Source organism: Camarhynchus parvulus, chromosome 8, assembly GCF_901933205.1.
Source record: "Camarhynchus parvulus chromosome 8, STF_HiC, whole genome shotgun sequence".
NCBI lineage: Eukaryota > Metazoa > Chordata > Aves > Passeriformes > Thraupidae > Camarhynchus > Camarhynchus parvulus.
In genome coordinates this window covers 9,680,413-9,699,058 of record NC_044578.1, presented here as the reverse complement: position 1 = coordinate 9,699,058, position 18,646 = coordinate 9,680,413, and the positions used below count along the sequence as shown (strand labels likewise).

The window sequence follows — 18,646 nt, the reverse complement described above, 5'->3', positions numbered from 1 at the left end:
ACCAGCCCGGGGTCCCCCTTTATTCTGCCCCTCCTTCATAAGCCGTAGTACCCATTCCCTCATCATCCTTCCGCTCTCCATTCCCCAGAAACAGTGTCCCTTCCCAGCCTCTCCCTCTGCCCCCCAGAAGCCGTGTGTCCCTCCAGTCCTGTCCCTACTCCATCATCAGCCCCCCAAGCTCCTGGAGAAGGGCTGGGCTGGGCTCTGCTGAGTTTGTCTCTCTCCTGGGATGGGGACAGGGCTCTGCCCGGCCGGGTGCGACTGCAGCTCCACTGGGGAAAGGATGCAGAGTGCACATTCTTGCCGGATGGGGACCAAAGGGCCAGCGTGGTGCTCCATCGCTGGACCCCTGATGAATTCCCTTCATCCCACACAAGTGCCAGGCCGGTAAGGAGGAGCAGGGTCAGGCATGAGCACTACATCCCTCAGAAGAGCACTGCTGGAGAGGGGAGCTCTGTTTCCACCCCTGAAAGTGCATGTGTGCTCACAACGGGGTGAATTGGGTAAACTGAGGCACATGGAGTGTACCAACAGCTCTTTGCTTGGGTACTGTGGAGGTGGCTAAGAGGGGACCTGGGGCTGAGTGTGTGCAGCACTTTGGTGCCTTGTGCCCCTGTTCCTGGGGTGCCTTGGCCCTGCTGGTGCTGGTTCTTCCTTCCCCAGCTCACCCAAGGGACCAACCACCCTCTCCATGCTCCTCCTTGGCGGCTGCAGCCCCATGCTTTGCAGAGCTGTGCTGAGGGATGGGAAAGCCTCACTCCTGAGGGGGTCAGGGCTGTCACCCCGGTCTTGGGCAGCTTGTCTGCACCCCAATGCTCGGCTGGTGTTGCTCTTGCAGCCCAGGCACTGCGTGCAGGCACACAGCAGGGCACACAGCAGTGCCCCGGTGCAGACGTGAGCTGGCAGCTGGGTTCAGCTCCCCTGCTCCTGATGTTGCTGAGCATTGCTGAATGCCACGAGGGTGGGGGGACCAGGCCAGGGCTGAGTATCATGGAGAACACACAGCCTCTCTGGGCTCCTGTGATATTTTACCACATGCACAAGGGGAAAAAAGTTTCCCAGTATGTAGATGGAATTTCCCTTGATGCAGCTTGCATTGTGTGCCTTTCACGATTTTACTGTGCACATCCCCAAAGAGCCTGACTCCCTTTTCCTATAACGCCACCTAACTAGCTGCAGGCAGTCGGGAATTCACCCCAGAGCCTCCCCTTCCCCAGGTCCAACAGGCTGGCGATCTTAAACCTCAGCTCCTCCCACTGCCCCAGATCATTGATGGCAAAACTGTGATTGCAATGGGACCCCACAGGGGACCCCAGCTGCAGGTGATGGGTCTGTGTCACAGACATGTTTTATGAAAAGTCCTTTCCTTAGGATTTTTTCTCCTGAGAAGCTGAGAGGCCTCGGGGACAAAATGTAAACATGATTATCTGCTGCTGTGGAATGCAACAGGTGCATCTGTGCACCTGGTCTCATGTGGTTGTTTCTAATTAATGGCCAATCACAGCCCAGCTGTCTGGACTGTCTCGGTCAGTCACAGGCCTTTGTGATCATTTCTTTTCTATTCTTAGCTAGCCTTCTGATGAAATCCTTTCTTCTATTCTTTTAGTATAGTTTTAATACAATAGATATCATAAAATAATAAATCAAGCCTTCTGAAACATGGAGTCAACATTCTCGTCTCTTCTCTCCTCCTAAGACCCCTGCAAACACCGTCACAGGTCTGCTCCCAGGCTCCATCCCTCCTGGAGAGGAGGTGCCCCAGCCTCGGCAGGACGTGGGCTGTGGGCTCCATCCCTGCCCTTGCCCAGGAACTCACCAGAGGCAGTGGGGAGCAGGAGCAGCGATGGCAGCTCTCAGTCCTGGCAGGTCCCCCTGTCCCTCTGTGGGGAATCCCGGGACAGCCCCGTCTGTCACCTCAGCCGGGCAGGTCCCGCGGGGCCTCCACCCACACACACATCGCCTTCAGACGCTGACTCAGCTCCGGCAGCCCCGAGCCGGGGCCTCCATCGGAAAACCTGTGATGCCCGGGGAGCCCCGGGCGTGATGGAAACAGGCAGCTTTCCTCGGGCAGCAGCATCCCAGCCTGCTCCCGGCCCGTGTGTGCTGATGGGCAGTGGGTTCCTGTGTGCTTCCCCTACAAAAGCTGGAAACACAAGAGAAGAAACAGATCTGTGTTGTTTCCGCTTTCTCTTCAGGCAGGTTTTTCTCAGTTTTTCTGCAGAAAAAAAATATGGAGTTGATTCATCCCCAGTACCCCAGGGTGAGAGGGGATGTGCTGGGGAGAACGGGGCTGTTTGCCAGAGGCGCTCATGCAAAACCCTCGCCACATTCAGGAGCACAGTGAGCATCAGTGCCAAGAGCCCTGAGCAGCAGCGGGGGGAAACTGAGGCACAGAGCACGGGATGGTCACGGAGACACCCTGTGTGTGGTGTGAGCAAGGGAAGGACAGCAGGAAGATTGAGGGGCCCTTGCAACGCTGCTGCTTCGCAGTCATGGGGTTTGTGGGTGTTGCAGCCACACCGCCTGCTCCCGGGCCCGTGGGGACGGAGAGGTGCCAAGCGCCTTCCATGGCCCGATCCGGGCGACAGAGGCGAGTGCTCCCCACGGCCATTAGGGAGCAGCACCGCTGTGGCACACCCTGCACGCCCAGGCCACCGCAGCAGCAGGGCTGAGGATGAGGTGCCCAGGCACCGAGCGGCAGGGATGGTGGATCCCATCATCCCTGCATCTTCCTCTGTTCCCTGTGTGCCCAGCGCCCACCTGTGACCCTCTATGCTGGCACAGAGTGAAAAGCCCCTGGCGAGTGTCCACCTGCGTCTGAGTTGGCCATAAGGGAGGGAGGGAGGGCAGGTCAGGGCACACAGGGGCTTTGAGAACCCTCCCTGGGCCACAACCTCTCCATGGGAAGGAGGTGTGAGGACCCCAGCTGGTCGTGTGACACACGCTGGTAACACCTGTGAGGGGAAACACCCCGTGAGCAGATGTTTTGTGTGTGAGTGTATTTACACATGTGCGTGGCAGGGGGCTATGTGTGTCCTGGGAGACAGGGCAGGGAGCTCTGCGCGTTTGTGGGGTCTCAGTGTGACCGTAGGAGAACCCTGAGCCGAGAGGAGGTTGTGCCTGTCCCTGTCTGTAGGAGGGGGATGCAGCTACATCGCTGTGTGTGCAGGGTGGGCCCCTGTGCAGTGGAGACGCTGCCGGAGCTTCCCCCGCGGTGTCACGGCTGGCAGAGGGACACCAGTGCCTTCCCAGAATCCCGAAGCCGCGCCCCCTCCCCGTGCTGCGGCCCCTTTAAGGGCGGCCCGGATCGGTCTAGGGGCGGGGTCCCGCGGGTGACGTCATCGTGGCTCGTGATAAAGGCGGCGGGATTCCCGGGGTGGCAGCGGCGGCGCGCGCCGGCGGGGCCACGTGCGCGGGGCGCGGCGGAGCCTCCGTCCCGGAGCTTCCCGATCCTGCCGCGCCGCCATGGAGTCCGCCGGCCTCTTCCCCCCTTTCCCCGCCGCCGCCTCCGCCCTCCCCGCGCGGCCCGCGCCCGCCCCGGCGCCGCCGCCCCGCGCGGCCGAGACCACCCGCATCATCACCGACCCGGTGTCCGGCCGCTCCTACTGCAAGGGCCGCCTGCTGGGAAAGGTACCGGGAATGGGGAAAGGCGGATAGGGGGCTGGGCTGTCGCGGAGGGCGCCGGCTGCGCCGGGGTGAGCCGGTGCGGGCGAGGGGAGGGGCGGGGGCTGCGCGCCTGCTCGACCCCCCATCCCGGGCGGCCGGGGCTGGATGCAGCCCCCCGGCTGCCGCCCCCACCCTCCCCGCCTCGCCCGGCGGGCCCGCAGCAGCGCTGGAAGCCGTGAATCACCCGCGCTGGCTGCGTGCCTCGGCGGCTATCGGAGCCGCATCGGTTTCGGGGCGCCCCGCGGCGGGTGCGTGGGCCGGAGGGTGCCCCGGTTCCCAGGGGTGCCGGCCCGCGCCGCTCCGCCGCACGCAACTTTTCCTCTGGCTGACAGCGGCGTGTGTAGGAGGAGGATGCCGGTTCCCAGCCCGGCCCGAGTGGGCTCAGCGGCTGAGTGTGCAGATTGGAGGGTGACATCACGGCAGGAAAAACCTGTCTCCATGGGGCTGCCTTTCGATGGCCTCCGGTCCCCGGGCTTCCTGCCCTGCGCAGGACTTTCCAGGTTGATCTGTCATGTGGAAAGATGCAAAGTCCGGCCATAGTGGGAGGGAAAATGCCTTGGAGGTTTTACAAGAAATGGGTGAAGAAAATGCCTGGTTGAGAGCATCATAGTTCATATCTTAGTGGGCGACGCAGCAGGAGGGAGCGTGTGACGCTCGCCGGGCTGTGCTGCCAGGGAAGGCAGGAGGAGGAGGCTTGTAAGCAGGCAGGGGTAAGGAGCTGTCTCTCACCCATCCGTAACCACCTCTTCCCTTGCAGGGTGGGTTTGCACGATGCTATGAAATGACAGACCTCTCCAGCAACAAAACCTATGCCGTGAAGGTCATTCCTCACAGCAGGGTGGCTAAACCTCACCAGCGGGAGAAGGTGGGTGCCCAGCGGCTGCTGGGGGGCTGGGCTGGGCTGCTGGGGGGCAGCAGCTCACCTGTGCTCACCTGGCACTGCTGCTCTCTGTCAGATCACCAACGAGATTGAGCTGCATCGGGACTTGCACCATAAGCACATCGTCAAGTTCTCCCACTACTTTGAGGACTCAGAGAGCATCTACATCTTCCTGGAGCACTGCAGTAGGAAGGTCAGTGCTGCTGTGGCCTCCTTGTCAAAGGATCTCCTAAACAGCCATAGCTGGTTGGAGCAGGCCTTGCCGAGGTGTTGTGTTAGCAGTCTCCTTCTCCTGAGCTGTCAGCTGTCACACTCTGAGCTCACTGTAAGCAGAGTGGTTTTGCACAGCACTGGACACTCCAGCGTCTGTCTGTCTGTCTGTCTGTCTGTCTTGGACTGCTCATGGTGTGGCCACCATAAAGACATAGGTTCCCATGGCTCTGGTGAGCAGCCTCAGCCTCGTGTGGGGAGTCTGCTGAGGTCATGGCTGTGAAAGAAGGATTATTTGTGAATGTGCAACTTCTGGAAGAACTGGCTTTGACCCTGCCTAGCCTATGCCTAGTCAGCAGGGCTGCCTGTTCTCCCTGCCTGCATCACAAGCTGTCTTCTCTCCCGTTGCAGTCCCTGGCCCACATCTGGAAGGCCCGTCATACTCTGCTGGAGCCCGAAGTGCGCTATTACCTCAAACAGATCATCTCAGGCTTGAAATACCTTCACCTCAAGGGCATCCTGCACAGAGACCTCAAGCTTGGTGAGTGCTGTGGGTGGCCCATGGTGTTGTGTGGGGAGCAAGCTGTCCCCAAGGGACTTGTGGTGACGCATCGCCTTTGACTTGCAGGCAACTTCTTCATCAATGAAAACATGGAGCTGAAAGTGGGGGACTTTGGGCTGGCTGCTTGCCAGGATGTCTCTGACCAGAAGAAAAAGTAAGTTTGAGATTTTCCTTTTTCAGAATCCTCCAGGGTTTCACTCTTCTTCCTGTGGCCTCCCAGGAGAGTGGAGGTGCAAGGGGTCCTGCCTGGTCTTAGGAAAGGAAGCCTTAGGGCCCCTTCCTGGGGTGAGGGAGCAATTCCTGCTCCAGCTGCAGGCAAGGCAAGGGGGCTGGGGGCTTTGTGGCTCCTCAGGAGTGAGCTTGCAGCCGTCGGGGAGAACAATGTGTTGACTATTGCTATTGTGCCTGCCCGGCTGCCGTGCCGGCTGCACAGGCTGGGACACAAAGGCTCTGTTCCTCCTCAGCTCCGGGACAGGCTCTTCCCAACAGCTCCCCAAGAGCAGCTGCTGCTGACCTCCGTGAGCTGGAGAGGCAGGAGTCTCTATGGGGCTCCTTGTAGATGGAGGGGGGGCACAAAGAGCAAAATGGAGTGGGGAGGACAAGGGTAAATCCCAGGGCTTGGAGCAGGGGAAGGCGGTCTGTGAGGGGATGGAGAGCATGCACTGATCTGGTGCTCTGCCCCACAGGACAATATGTGGGACCCCCAACTACCTGGCCCCAGAAGTGCTGCTGAGACAGGGCCATGGGCCAGAGTCGGACGTGTGGTCTCTGGGCTGTGTCATGTAAGTCCCTGGGTGGGGAGGGGTCCAGGCACCCTGCCTGGGGTGGGGGCAGCTGCTCTGTGGACAGCCCAATGAGGAAGTTTCCTTGTGCTGTGCCTCGTGGTTCTGCAGCGGTCGCTGGCAGGCAGGGGGAGGGGAGCGACTGGCTGGATCCTGCCCAGCCTTACTTGGGAGCAGGTGCTGCCTGCAGCCATCCTGGGATGCTGTGTGGGGACTGTGCAAGCAGGACTGCATGGGGCGGGTGTGCTCATGCCACACTCAGCTCTGGTTCAGAGCAGGCTTGACCGCACTGTGAACCTGATAAACAACGGAAAATCTCCGTGGCTGCCACACTGTTTGCTCAGGGAGCGACCTCTGTTTTGGCACATGCAGCCCCTGGCCCGGCTGCTGCCTGCTCCCTTTTCCACCCTGATGGCCATGCGGGTGGGAGCAGCGGGTGGCCTTTGCTGCCAGCTCTTTGTCCTTCCTCAAGGCTCCTTGCCTGTTGCTCTAAACAGTTGCTAGGAGGAAGCATGGCCGGATGTGAGCGTGGCTGTCAGGGCTGGAAGTGCTGCTCTCAGCCAGGTGTGGCCAGCCAAATGCCAATAACTTCCTTGCTTTAAGTGCTGCTGAGTCACAGGCCTGGTGGGGATCTGACAGTGGCATGCATGTTCCCTCCCAGGTACACCCTGCTGTGTGGGAACCCTCCCTTTGAGACCTCTGACCTCAAGGAGACCTACAGGTGTATCAAGCAAGTGGAATACACCCTCCCCGTCTTCCTCTCCCTGCCTGCCAAGCACCTCATCACTGGCATCCTCAGACGCAACCCCCAGGACCGCCTCACCCTTGATGAGATTTTGGACCACGAGTTCTTCAAGGTGGGTGGGTGGGGGCCTGGGCCAAGGGACCTTCTCCAGGTGGGATGCGGTTTTTTGGGCTGTGCAGGGTGCTGTCCTTGTCCTGTACGAAGGGTCAGTCCTTCAAAGGAAGCAGCCGCTGTCCTGCCCAAATGCCAGCCAGAGGAACTGAGGGATCTGGTGTGCTTCTGCTGCCTTGTTGCTATAGCAGGGGGTTGTTTCCTGTGCTGATGCCAGTCATGGTTCTGAGGCTTGACAGAAACACAAGCTGGCTGTCAGGAGGGATGTGAATGACTGTGGTCAGCCCAGGGCAGCTGGAGCATGTGGCCTGTGGAAACCAGACCTCTCCCTTGACCTCTCTGCAGGGCTACACGCCTGAGAAACTCCCTCCCAGCAGCTGCGTGATGGCTCCAGAGCTGAGTCCCCCAAATCCTGCAAAGACTCTGTTTGCTAAAGTCACCAAGACACTCTTTGGGAAGAAGAAACCCAAGGGTAAGTTTGTGCATTGCCAAGAAGCCTCTGGGTGACTCTTCCTTCAGGAAGAAGTGGATCCTGTTTGCTGGAGAGACCTGATGGATCTCTCTGGACCCTCTGCCTGGGGACAGCACAAGCTGGGTGTGCCCCTGCCCTTCTTGTGCTGGTGGCCTGGCATGGGTGTGTGCCTGGAGAGCAGATACTGTGCCACAACCCATGGGGTAGTTCCTCCTGGAAGCCCTGTGTTGCATGAGAACTGGGAAGTGAAAATGGGAGACAGCTGTCTGGCACCCTCGTTGTCTCCATGGGCATGGGAATAGATAAGGGAGAACCGAGCAACTGGGACGGGTGGCCTGGATGTCACTAGCCTCTATGCTCTGCAGTGTACTCATCTCTTGCTCTCTCCTCAGCCAAGAAGGGCTCTTCAGAGGACAGGGATGACATCTCCAAGCTAGTTACTGGGCTGATGAAGACCTCAATCTGTCGTCAGATGAGCTATAAAACTGTGGAAGGGAATGAGGTGAGAACATCTCTGAGGCCATGCATGCTCTTCTTTGGCAGAGCAGGCAGACCATGATAAAGCCATGTCTCTCCACAGGCCATTCCTGTGTCGTGCCGCAGTGCCAGCTCCAGCCCCGTGGAGACAGTGGTGGAGGAGACATCTCACAAGTCTGCGTCCCCCTCCATCCGGGGAACGATGGCCAGCAGCTGTGAAGGTGAGCAATACCTGTGCCAGCCACCCCAGCCTGCCCCAGGCTTCCTGTCATGCCGGGGCTGATAGCGGGGCTGGCTGACTCAGCCTGTCATCTTCTCCCCGCAGCCTTTGAGGATTGCGTCACTGCCTCCGCCATCATCGAGTCAGCTGTCCGGCTCCTGAGGGCCTGCCTCTCCTCCATGCCTCCAGGTAAACCGGTTGGACTGCTCTGGGATGGGATAGGGGGCTGTGCATCCCCTTCCCCCTGGGATGAAGGCATGGCTGCTACTTGGGGTACAAATAGCACCCTAAATGGTGCTGGAGCCTGCTGTAGGGATCCCTTCCCCCTGGGCAGTGAGACGGACAAGGGCTGGCTGGCTGCTCACCTCCTTTCTTTTCCAACAGCGGAGAAAAACCCAGCTTCCCTGGCCCGCCACGAGCACTTTGTCTGGGTGAGCAAGTGGGTGGATTATTCCAACAAGTATGGCTTTGGCTACCAGCTCTCCAACCGCAGCATTGGGATCCTCTTCAACAATGGCACGCACATGACACTCTCCCCCAACCACAGGTGAGCCGTGGGAATGGGACTGATCTGTCTCAAGGGGAGCCCCTTGGGTGGGAAGGGGAGTCTATAACATCCCCAAAACTCGTGCTCTGCTCCCTCCAGGACTGTGCATTACAACCCAACCAACAGCAAGCACCTGGTGTTCTCTGTGTCTGCCATCCCCGAGCAGCTGCAGGGACAGATGAGTGTCCTGCGCTACTTCGCCTCCTACATGGAGCAGCATCTCATGAAGGTGAGTGCTGGGGCCCAGGACTGGACTTTGGGTCACGGCTTGGCCACACCACTTGAGCTGGTTGGACTCCCTGCTTGCAGCTTTGGCCAGGTGGGCACACAGGGTTGTGTCCTGGGAGTGGGGTCTCCACTGAGGGGGTACCCAGCTTTGGTGTTGTGTGCGCTGCTGGAAGCGCTCCCATGTGTGGGACCAGTGGCTTATGCAGACCCTTCTCTCAAAGGGAGGTGACCTGCCCAGCATAGATGACCTTGGGCAGCCAGCCCTGCTCCTCCTGCAGTGGGTGAAGACTGACCAAGCCTTGCTCATGCTCTTCAGCAATGGCACACTCCAGGTAAGTGTGGGGCACAGTGGAGATACCCAGACCCTTGTGAAGAGGAGGCCAGAAGGTGGTCTTCTGGTCTGTGCTGGATCTTGTCTGCCACAGCCCAAATGGAAAATCCAGCTGTGAAAACAGCTGTGGGTGCAGGATGCTGCTCCAATGCCTGGAGCTGCTGGTTGCAGCTTCCCCAGCCCATGGAGAGACATAGCACTTCAGCTGGATGCTTCTACCTGCCCTGTGCTAGGGCTGGCTCATTCCTGCCATGGGGCATGGGCTGGGATGCTCCCAGGCAGGTTGGGGAGGAGGAACGGGTTGAGGCAGGAAATGTTGGCTCCATCCTGGCTCCCGACATGCTGTGTGAAGCATGGCTTAAACCAAGCCCAACCTGTCTCCTAGGTGAATTTCTACAACGACCACACCAAGGTGATCATTAGCAAGCCTGACTTCTCCTGCCTTGTCACCTACATCAACCGGGAGCGCAACTCTTACACTTACAAGCTGTGCAGCCTCCAGGAGCTGGGCTGCTCTCCTGAGCTCCACCACCGCCTCAGATACATCCTCAAGCTTCTCCAAGAATGGGCTGAGGCCTAGCCTGGGACCTCGGGGGACCCTGTATGGACTTGGAGGTTTCCCCCTGCCCTCCCATGGGATGGGAGGGATGATGTGGTGCTGGCTATCCCCCTGGGCACTGTGTATCCTGGTGCTCAGCTGGACTCTGGACTAAGACATGTGGATGTGGTTACAGCAGCGGGTCTGGATATCCTTGCTGCTCCCTGGCTCTGGGCAATCGCTGTGTTCCCCCTGGCAGCTCCTGCTCTGGTGGTGCTGGTCTTGATGGAATGGACTGGGGTGTTACAAGGAGGGTGGTGGTGGGTGAGTGTCCTGCAGCTGGGTTTGGGGCTGGCTGGGCCTTGTTCGAGGCTGGCAACTACTTGTGATGGAGGCTCAGGCTCCCCTGCCCCAGCTGATGCATCAGTTGCACAGACCCTCTGCATGGCCTGGAGATGGCTGCCACAGCCTCGATCTCAAACTTTGGGTGCTGTGCGATAGGAAAACCCCTTCCCAGGATTGGGCAGGGGTGAAGGGTGCTGCCTGCTCTGCCAGGGGCTCTGTGGGCTGGTGTGTGCCACTCCACAACTGTTACACTAAGGAGGGAGCTGTGCTGGGCCCAACTGTGCCCAGTCTCTTCCCAAATTGTGAATTGTCTGGTACAACCTGAGGTTTGATAAAGGGTGGGGCATGGGATCTGAGGACTTGCCTGGAGAAGCCCTCATTTTGTTGGGACCCAGGGTTGTTTCTTATTTCAAGGCAGTCTCTGCCATGTGGGACTATTTATGTATCTTATTTATATGGAATTATTTATTTTCCTGTTGGTCTGTCCACGTGCAGTTCCCCTCTCCCTGACTCGCCTCAATAAAAACTTATTTGTGTTAAGGGCAAACTATGTCTGCCTTATTTGAAACTGGAGTCATAAAGGGAGCTTCAGCATCATTCTTGCTCCAGAGCTGCTTCTGCCTGTTGGGGATGACCCTTCTTGCCACTGATTGCTGTGGGGGATAAGGTCAGGGAGGAGCCTCTGTGGTACCTCCACTGCTTTCATGGGACTGGCACAAAGGACAGAGTTAGCTCTTGCTTATGCTGGTGGAGCCTTGGAGCTGCCTCATCTTCTCCTTGCTGCTGCCAAATACATTCCCAGTCCTTTCTGCACTTGGACCCAACCCAGCTGCTCTCCTGACTCTGCTGAGCTGCAGAAGGCAGGAGCTATGACCCAGGCGGTGGAGGGGTTGCCTGGGCCCTTGCACTGACATCTCATGTGATGGGATATGAGCTGGGCATGAAGCCAGGAAAGAGCTCTGTGAGCTTGCTTTGAAGGTGATCTGTGTAATCAATCTGCCTGGGAGCAGCTTGTGCTGTGGGAAGCAGCCTGGGCTGCTCCAACAGCCTTGGGCAGTTGCCTGTTCCAGGGAAATCCAGCCTTTTGTTGTGTTTGCTGCCGCTTGGGTCTTTTTGCAAGCCATAGTACTGGGAACTGCAGCGTGGGTGTGAGCTGAGGCTGGAGTGAGCACCCCTATCTTGCTCTCTGCACACACCCTGGCCCAAGACTCCAGGTATGACACACAGCTGGTCAAAACCTCTTTATTTCAGCTGCTCTCTCCCTACAGCTCTACAAAACTGGGTGGACAGAGAGGCATGTGCTACTCGAAGTAGACCCCGTACACTGTGGCCACAGCAAAGAGGGAGGCGTTGGAGAAGGTGGCAGAGGCAAAGCTGTCGGTCTCAGGGTCCCACAGGCCCCGGCTGGCCACCAAGAGGCTCTGCTGGCCCTGCTGGCCCAGCACCACATGGCAGACCAGCTTGTAGCGGGGTGGCACCACCTCCTTGGCCTGGTTCTGCAGCAGCTCAGTCAGGCTCAGGGCTAGTGGGGCACTGCCCTGGGCACTGTACACAGTGGTCCCCAAGGCACAGGCCAGGGTCCCCTCCAGCACCCGCTGCACCCGCCCCGCGTCAAACCTGCAGCCTTTGTCCGGCCCTATCCTGTAAGTGTTTTCAAGGCGGGTCTTGAGGATGGGTTGGAAAATTGGGAGCCCAGAGAAGCTGACACGTCTGTGGAGCATCCAGGGGCCAATGGAGGGCCGCCTGCTCCCCGGGACCATGCCGAAGGAGCTGCGGCGGCTGAGGATGGAGTTGCGGCGGGAGAGCAGCGGGGCAGGTTTGCTGTCCTCAGGGCCCCGGGCTGGGGCTGTGGGCTGGGACCCACGGCGTGTGCTGCGGAGTGCAGGGGCCTCAGTGCTGGCCAGCACCTGGGCTAGCAGGGCTATCTCTGGGACGGGCTGCTCAGCCATAGGGGTGGCCTGCAAAGGAGATGTACCTGAGTGTTAGGTGAGGCAGGTGTCCTGTAGCCTCTCCACTCCCCTGCCTCTTTGCCTCACTTCTGCAAATCCCATTCCTTCTGGCAAATCCCATGCCTTCTGGCATGTGAGCCTCCATGAGACAAGATGCAGAGGGGCTGGGAGATCCATGGCAGCTGTCTTCCCTTCTCCAGTGCCTCCATGCCCATCAGACTCAGCCAGCTGGGGCTGATCCATTGCAGTAATGTATGGTCCACACAGCCCTCTGCTCTGCCATCTCCAGCCCTTCCCCCAGCACAGGTGAGTGACTCTTTCCCCAGTGTTCAGTCTGGATCCCACACTTACCCTAAGTTCCACTCCTGTCCTTCCAGAGTAAATGCGGGGGATTTGTCTCTGGTGGATGTCACTGCCCAGGACCAATCTTTATCTTGCAAGTTGCTGTGAGCAAGGCCAAACCTGCTGTGCTCCTGGAACAAACCTGTTGTGCTCCTGGAAGGTGAAGTGTTGCTACGTGACACTCTAGGTCTCCCAGGCTGTTCTGGGGCATGGCTTCTGTAACTCCTTGTTTCCTGGTCCCTGGACAGCCCTGTTCCCCTTCAATCCTGCCCTCTGCATTTTCAGCTGTGTCAGCACAGGGATGTGGTTACTCCAGGCACGTGCCCTCCAATCTCAGCTCTCTGCCAGCCCTGAAACATGCAGGCTGGTGTTGGATGTGCAAAAGAAGAGCAGGGGGTGGAGAGTAGCCACTGTGATCACTACTTTGTGCCCTGACGATGGGCTGCACTGGGGCTGGGCCCTCCAACAGCTTGACTTTGCTCAGACATTTGCATCCTTAGGCTACTTATCTCCCACTGCACCAAGGGAGAGTGTGTGTTGGGTGAGCACCCATTGAACCATATAATCACATAGTGGATTGTGTTGGAAAGGACCCTAGAGATCATCTAGTTCCAAATCACCTGCAATGGGCAGAGGTGCCACCCCTACACCAGACTGCTCAGAGCCCTCTCCAACTGAGCCTTGAACACTTCCAGGGACTGGATGGAGCACAGCCCTGGCGTGTGCCAGGGACCTGCTGCTGTAATGCCTGGGGGTGAGCGGGTCCCCGGGGGCTCCTGACCCTGGCTGGAGTTTCTCTCTGCCAGTGGAGCCCAGCCCAGCTGGTACGACATGGCTGCTCCATCAATGTGCCTTTGTCTGGCCCGGCTGCCGAGCTATTTGAGGAAAGTGGAGACGGCATTTGTGTTTCTATCTCCAGTCAGAGGTATTTATAGCCTGCCTCTGACTAGTGCTGCCAAGCACAGTGCCAGCTGGACCCCTTCCCTTGGGGTGCTGCCTCAGCTCCGAGCCCCATTCCTGCCTTCCCTCGCACCACCCACTGACAAGCAAGGGTGGATCCCTCCATGGGTAATCCCCTCCTTGGGCTGCTTGGGGCCAGCCAGGGGTTGGAGAATGGCACAGCACTGGGTTTGGGCTTAGGTGAGAGGTTGCTTTACTGGGTTGATCTAGTGGATGGCATCCCTGCCCATGGCAGGGGGGGTGGAAGTAAACGGTCCCTTCCCACCCAAGCCTTTCTATGCGGCTCGTGATGCTTTTTTCTGCCTGCAGGTACCTGTACCCTAAGCAGACATGAGAGCTGCAGGGCTCTGGCCTGGGGCATCGCAGGAGAGAAGGCTTCTCCCATTTCAGGGGACAAATCTCCCTGCCGGGCTCCAGTCTGCTCCGGTGCTGCTGCTGGGGACTCAGCCATGCCCAGCGGCTTCTTTCCATGGGAGCTGTGCAGGTGGAAGTGAGGGTGATGTCCGTGCCTGTGCTGCCTTTTCCGAAATCCCAGCTGCCAGTCTCTCTTCACCTCCATCTCTGTGCTCCGCAGCAAAGCCACCAGCTCGGGCCGCATCGTCCCCGTGCCAGGCGTGCCAGAGCCAAGCCCCGAATCACGGCAAGGCATTCCACTCGCTGCAAGAGGCGGATCAGCCCCGCTTCCCCATCCGGTGAGTGCCGGACGGAGCCGCCTTGGCAGCGCGGCTGTGCTTCACGCCTCATTGTCCCACGGCTCCCTCCCACCGCTCCCCCGGCAGCCCGGCCTCCAGCCCCGGCGCTGCCTGCCAGGTTTCCCTAGCGATGGGCCGTGCCGTACGACGCAGCCTGCTGGCTTCCTCCCCGCGGCCTCCCCGGGCTGGCCGGCCTCCCGACAGCCTCCGCACTGCCTGCCGCCAGCCTCGGGCCTCCTCCCGCCGCCGCGCTCCCTGAGGCCGCCCATGGCCGGACCCGGCTCGGCGCGGCTGCAGGGCGACGTGGCCGCCTTCAGCGCTGCCCTGCGCACCCTGGTCAACAACCCCCAGTTCAGGTGAGGGCCCGGGGCGTGCTGCCTCCCCACAGACACTCCTGCTGCTTTCCCGGAGTCCCGAACCCTCCGGCTGGGGCCATTGGGGCCCGCAGGGAATCCGGGGAGCCCCGGGCAGCTGGTGGGGCCGACGTGGCTTGTGCAGCGCTCCCCACACACCCGCATGCCGACAGGAGGCCAGGGCTGCCCCGGTGTAGCCCACCCTGCACAGCCATCCTCTCTCAGGAGGAGGGGAAGTTCCCGGGTGTGCCCAGACCCCCTCTGTCCACAGGCACGGTGCCAACAGGGCAAGACAGTTTCCCAGGATAAATCCTGTGCTGGAGTTCTTGCCCTTGCCGGGAATGGGGGTACATTGGGCTCCCCAGGAGCAGCTTCCTCCCTGCTCAGTTCCTCTCCCACCTGGCTTTACTGGTGTTTTATCCCCAGAGGACATAGCATCCCTCCTCACAGGGTTTGGCATTCCTGCCACCTCTTGCCAGAGGAGAGATGGAGATGCTGCCTTGGCTTCCCTCACCCACATGGTATGTCCTGCCTGGCTGTGGTCCTCTTCACCCACTTCCTGCTGAGGCCTGGCCAGCCTATCTAACACCAGAGCTATCTAAGGAAATCCCCATTCCTGCTGAAATTTTTGGCCACCCAGAAGAGAAATCCCAGTAAAAACTCCCCAGCCACAGCACCAGGCAGTAGAGGAGTGCCTGGTCATTCTCAGCCTACATCCTGCTGCTCACATCTGTTAACCCATACCCCTTATCCAGCGTCCTGCAATCTGCATCCTGCAACCTGAAATCTGTGCTCTGCATCCATCTACTTCATCCCACATCCTGCATCCTTTCTTCTGTAGCCTGTATCTCACAGCCCACACTCTAGGTTTTGTTCTGCAACTTTCATTATGCATCCATCCTGCAGCCTGTGTCCTACATTCCAGACCTTGCATGCCATCATCACGTTTGGCATTCCACATCTCACAGCCTGCATCCTGCGTTCCGCTTGCCCCTCTTGGCCTGTGGACCTCAATCACAGGACAGTTTATCATGATCCCCCTTGCAGGAGCAGTCATGGAGGACCTGTTGGGCTCTGCTCACACCACCCATCCTGCCCCAGCTGTGTGTCTCCTGATAAATAATTGGGATGACCCAGGTGTCCTTCCTTCTGGTGGGCACATACAGCAGAAGTGTCCTGTAGGACACTCTGAGGGTTTGTGCATGTCCTTGTGGCAGTCAGAGTTTGGGTGGCGTGTCTTCGGCTCATTGGCCTGCTGGGATGGAGGAAGGAACAGGGGGATAGATGGGCCATAGCCACAGATGTGCTCAAGGTGGAGACTCCATGTCCTTTGCCTGCTTCCTTTCCCCTGGTCTTGCCCCCCTTTCTGGGGCCATGGAGATGGGGAAACATTTTGGGGAGGGGAGTGTTATAGGGGATCAGGGCAACAGGATGGTCCCTGTGCTCTACTGTATGCCACAAGCTGCCCTGTTGGGCCAGTGCCAGCCCTTCTGGCAGCTATGCCAGGGACTTCACATCCCTGAGATGATGAGTCAGTTCCCATGAGTCAAGGAGGCTGATCCCGGTGACAGCAACGCTTTCCTTGGCTCTGCTATGCCAAAAGAGAAAGTAACTTTCTCCAGCTGTCCTTGGCCTTTCTCTGTCCTGCTCGATGCCAGCACCCTGGGCTCTCTGTGCTTTCCAGAGGACCTGTCGTGCTCACCTCACCTGCAGCATTCAAATGGCTGGAAAGAGCCACCAACAAGGTCCCCTCTGTTCCCCTGCTGGGACAAACCGCTGGGTTAAAAGTAAAGGTACTGCCCCCTGTGCTGGGCACTCAGCAGGGCCCTTCCTGTGTGCCCTGTCCCAGCCCAGGGAAGGCTGTGTCCTTGCTTTCCAGCACCGTGTCCCTCACAGTCCCTCTCCCCCGCAGTGATGTGATGTTCGTGGTGGGCCAGGAGCAGCAGAAGGTGTTTGCACACCGCTGTGTGCTGGCGTGCCGCTGCCAGGTGTTCCGTGGCATGCTCAGCCAGGACTCCTCCAGCAGCGTCCCACCCCAGGGCCCCTTCATCCTGGGCAACGTGCAGCCTGAGGTCTTCCTGGCCGTCATTGAGTTCCTCTACACCAACAGTGTCACCCTCAACAGCCACATAGTGAGTGGGGATGGGGCTGGTGGGGACCATGGACATGGGAGGGACAAGAAGGGGATGCAGGGGAAGGGGATGCTTTGCAACTCTTGATGTGCCAAAATTGGAGGAGATGGTCTGTGTGATGCTCTCTGGCTGGCTAACAGGGTAATGAATGTGTGGTGCTCTGGACAACCCAGCACAGTGGGGTGTCCAGAGCACCTTGTCCCAGTCTTGGGACCTCTGGCTATGCATACCCTGGATGGTGAGAATGGGGACACCACAGCAGGAGACCTAAATTTTTCTCCATGCAGCAGCCTGCCCCACTCCATGCCCCACTCAGGAGCTCCCATGGAAGCTGGGGCACACCTGCCCTTTACCCTGGGCTGCTGTGCCCGTCCATGGCCCCACACGCTGATGATCACAAGATCCCTCTTGCCTGCAGGCACTGGAGGTGCTGACCTCGTCGGTGGAGTACGGCTTGCAGGACCTGTGCAAGGTACGGTGCTGTTTGGGCTGTGGGCAGTGGTCCCTGAGTGTCCCCAGGCTGGGCAGCACCCCAAGATGGTCCCTGCATGGCTGCTAGCTGGAGGTGCCTCTGAGGAAAGCACTGTGGTGAATCACACAGGCTTGGCCCTGCTTTTCTATCCTGGAAAGTCTCTCCAGTGGGATCCCCCTTGAGGGGGTGCAGCAGCGTCCGGGAATCCCACAGGGGAATCCCGAGAAATCACGAGGAAGGACATGGAGTTTCACATCTCCTGCACAGCTAAGGTCAGGAGGAAAGCCCCTGTGCCTTCACCCACACGTGCTGTCTGGTCATCTGACAGGATGATGCAGTTAGAGAGAGCCCCAGTCCTTGGGAGCAGTCAGCACCTCAGCTGTGGTGCTGCCAAAGCTGTGCTGCTTTGGGTGGGAAGGTTTTGGGAAGGCAGCAGGGACACAGAGGAAGGGTGGGAGCTGAATGAGGAGGGGCTGGGGAGCTGAAGCAGTTCGGTGTTGGGGAGGGCAGCCAGGCCACGTCATCAGCCTGATTCCTGAATTACAGCCTGGCTGAACACGTGACCTGACATCTCACACCCAGACTTCCCTCCCCATCACACTGGGAAAGTACCTCAGGAGCTGAGCAATCGTGGGCTCCTGTCTGCCAGAGTGGTGGGATGGGACCTGTGGGAACAAGATCAGCCAAAGCCCAGATGTGGCACAGAGCTGTCAAACAGCTGCCTGGGCAGGAAAGGGATGGAAGGGGTGTTGCAGAAAAGGGGGACCTGGTGCTCCTATCATGAGTCACACCCCACCACCCAGCAAATGCATCCTGAGGGGGATGACCTGCATAGAGGAGGGGTGGGAGGGAAAGGGGCTGACCAGGGACAGCTGGTGAAACCATGTCAGTGTGCCCAGCTGCAGGGTGACCTCATATCCCTCCTGCCAATGACTCAGGGCCCTTCTGCCCCAGCTGACAGCTCCTCCCTGCATGTCACATCCCCTTGGGTTTCCCAGGGACTCTGGTAGGCAGCTGAGATAGGCAGGAGAGAGGTCCCACTTATGATAAACATGCTGGTCTGGCTGCATCCCACCTGCATCATCCATGTAGGGGATACAGCTGGAGATGCTGTTCCCCCAGCAGTCACAGCCAGAGCACAACTGGCAGGCAGGGCTGGAACAAAGCTGAGGTCACCCAGTGCACTGCAGCTGGCACCAGGATTGTGTCCTATGTCAGAACTTCTGTAGACAGGATTAGGGGACCCACCTGGGGCTATCAGATCAGCTGGGTTTGGTCACATCGGTATTGGTCCCTGGCTCCATCAGTGACCAAGCTGGCTGCCCACATCCACACTGCAAGACCTCATCCCACAGGCTGATGCTTATGAAGTCCTGGGGGCCTGAAGGTGCCTCTGCCCCACATTCCATGTGCTGGGGGCTCAGAGGATGCTGAGTTGTGTGGAGGGATGGCAGGGTTGTGTCTCCCACTCTGCCCACCCTCTCTCTGTCTGCCTTACAGCTCTGTGTCAAGTTCATCAAGGACACGCTGAGTGTGGAGCAGGTCTGCGAGGCTCTGCAGGTAAGAGTCACACCAATGGGGTCACAAAGGCTTAAAAATAACCTGTACAATTCTGGGGCAGGAACAGACTTG

General features: G+C 59.0%; 3 protein-coding genes across 3 annotated transcripts in view; 2 read left to right on the top strand and 1 right to left on the bottom strand.

Annotated features, from left to right (window-relative positions):
• The first annotated feature begins 3,395 nt into the window (after positions 1–3,395).
• PLK3 (polo like kinase 3) lies at positions 3,396–10,654 on the top strand. The gene is made up of 15 exons (XM_030953404.1): positions 3,396–3,630; positions 4,424–4,531; positions 4,623–4,739; positions 5,168–5,297; positions 5,385–5,472; positions 6,005–6,100; positions 6,762–6,957; positions 7,302–7,428; positions 7,821–7,930; positions 8,009–8,126; positions 8,231–8,314; positions 8,510–8,672; positions 8,772–8,901; positions 9,122–9,232; positions 9,617–10,654. The coding sequence occupies exons 1-15, from the start codon at positions 3,466–3,468 to the stop codon at positions 9,809–9,811; spliced, it is 1,938 nt and encodes a 645-aa protein (XP_030809264.1). The 5' UTR covers positions 3,396–3,465; the 3' UTR covers positions 9,812–10,654.
• Positions 10,655–11,415: 761 nt separating this feature from the next.
• TCTEX1D4 (Tctex1 domain containing 4) lies at positions 11,416–12,072 on the bottom strand. The gene has a single exon (XM_030953904.1). It carries the CDS (start codon positions 12,061–12,063, stop codon positions 11,416–11,418), a length of 648 nt encoding a protein of 215 aa, XP_030809764.1. The 5' UTR covers positions 12,064–12,072.
• Positions 12,073–14,187: 2,115 nt separating this feature from the next.
• Positions 14,188–18,646, top strand: part of BTBD19 (BTB domain containing 19) — a 7,509-nt gene continuing 3,050 nt past the window's right edge. Inside the window, 5 exon segments of the mRNA XM_030953465.1 lie at positions 14,188–14,232; positions 14,235–14,413; positions 16,323–16,542; positions 16,961–17,014; positions 18,515–18,574. Coding sequence (XP_030809325.1) covers positions 14,188–14,232; positions 14,235–14,413; positions 16,323–16,542; positions 16,961–17,014; positions 18,515–18,574 — 558 coding nt within the window.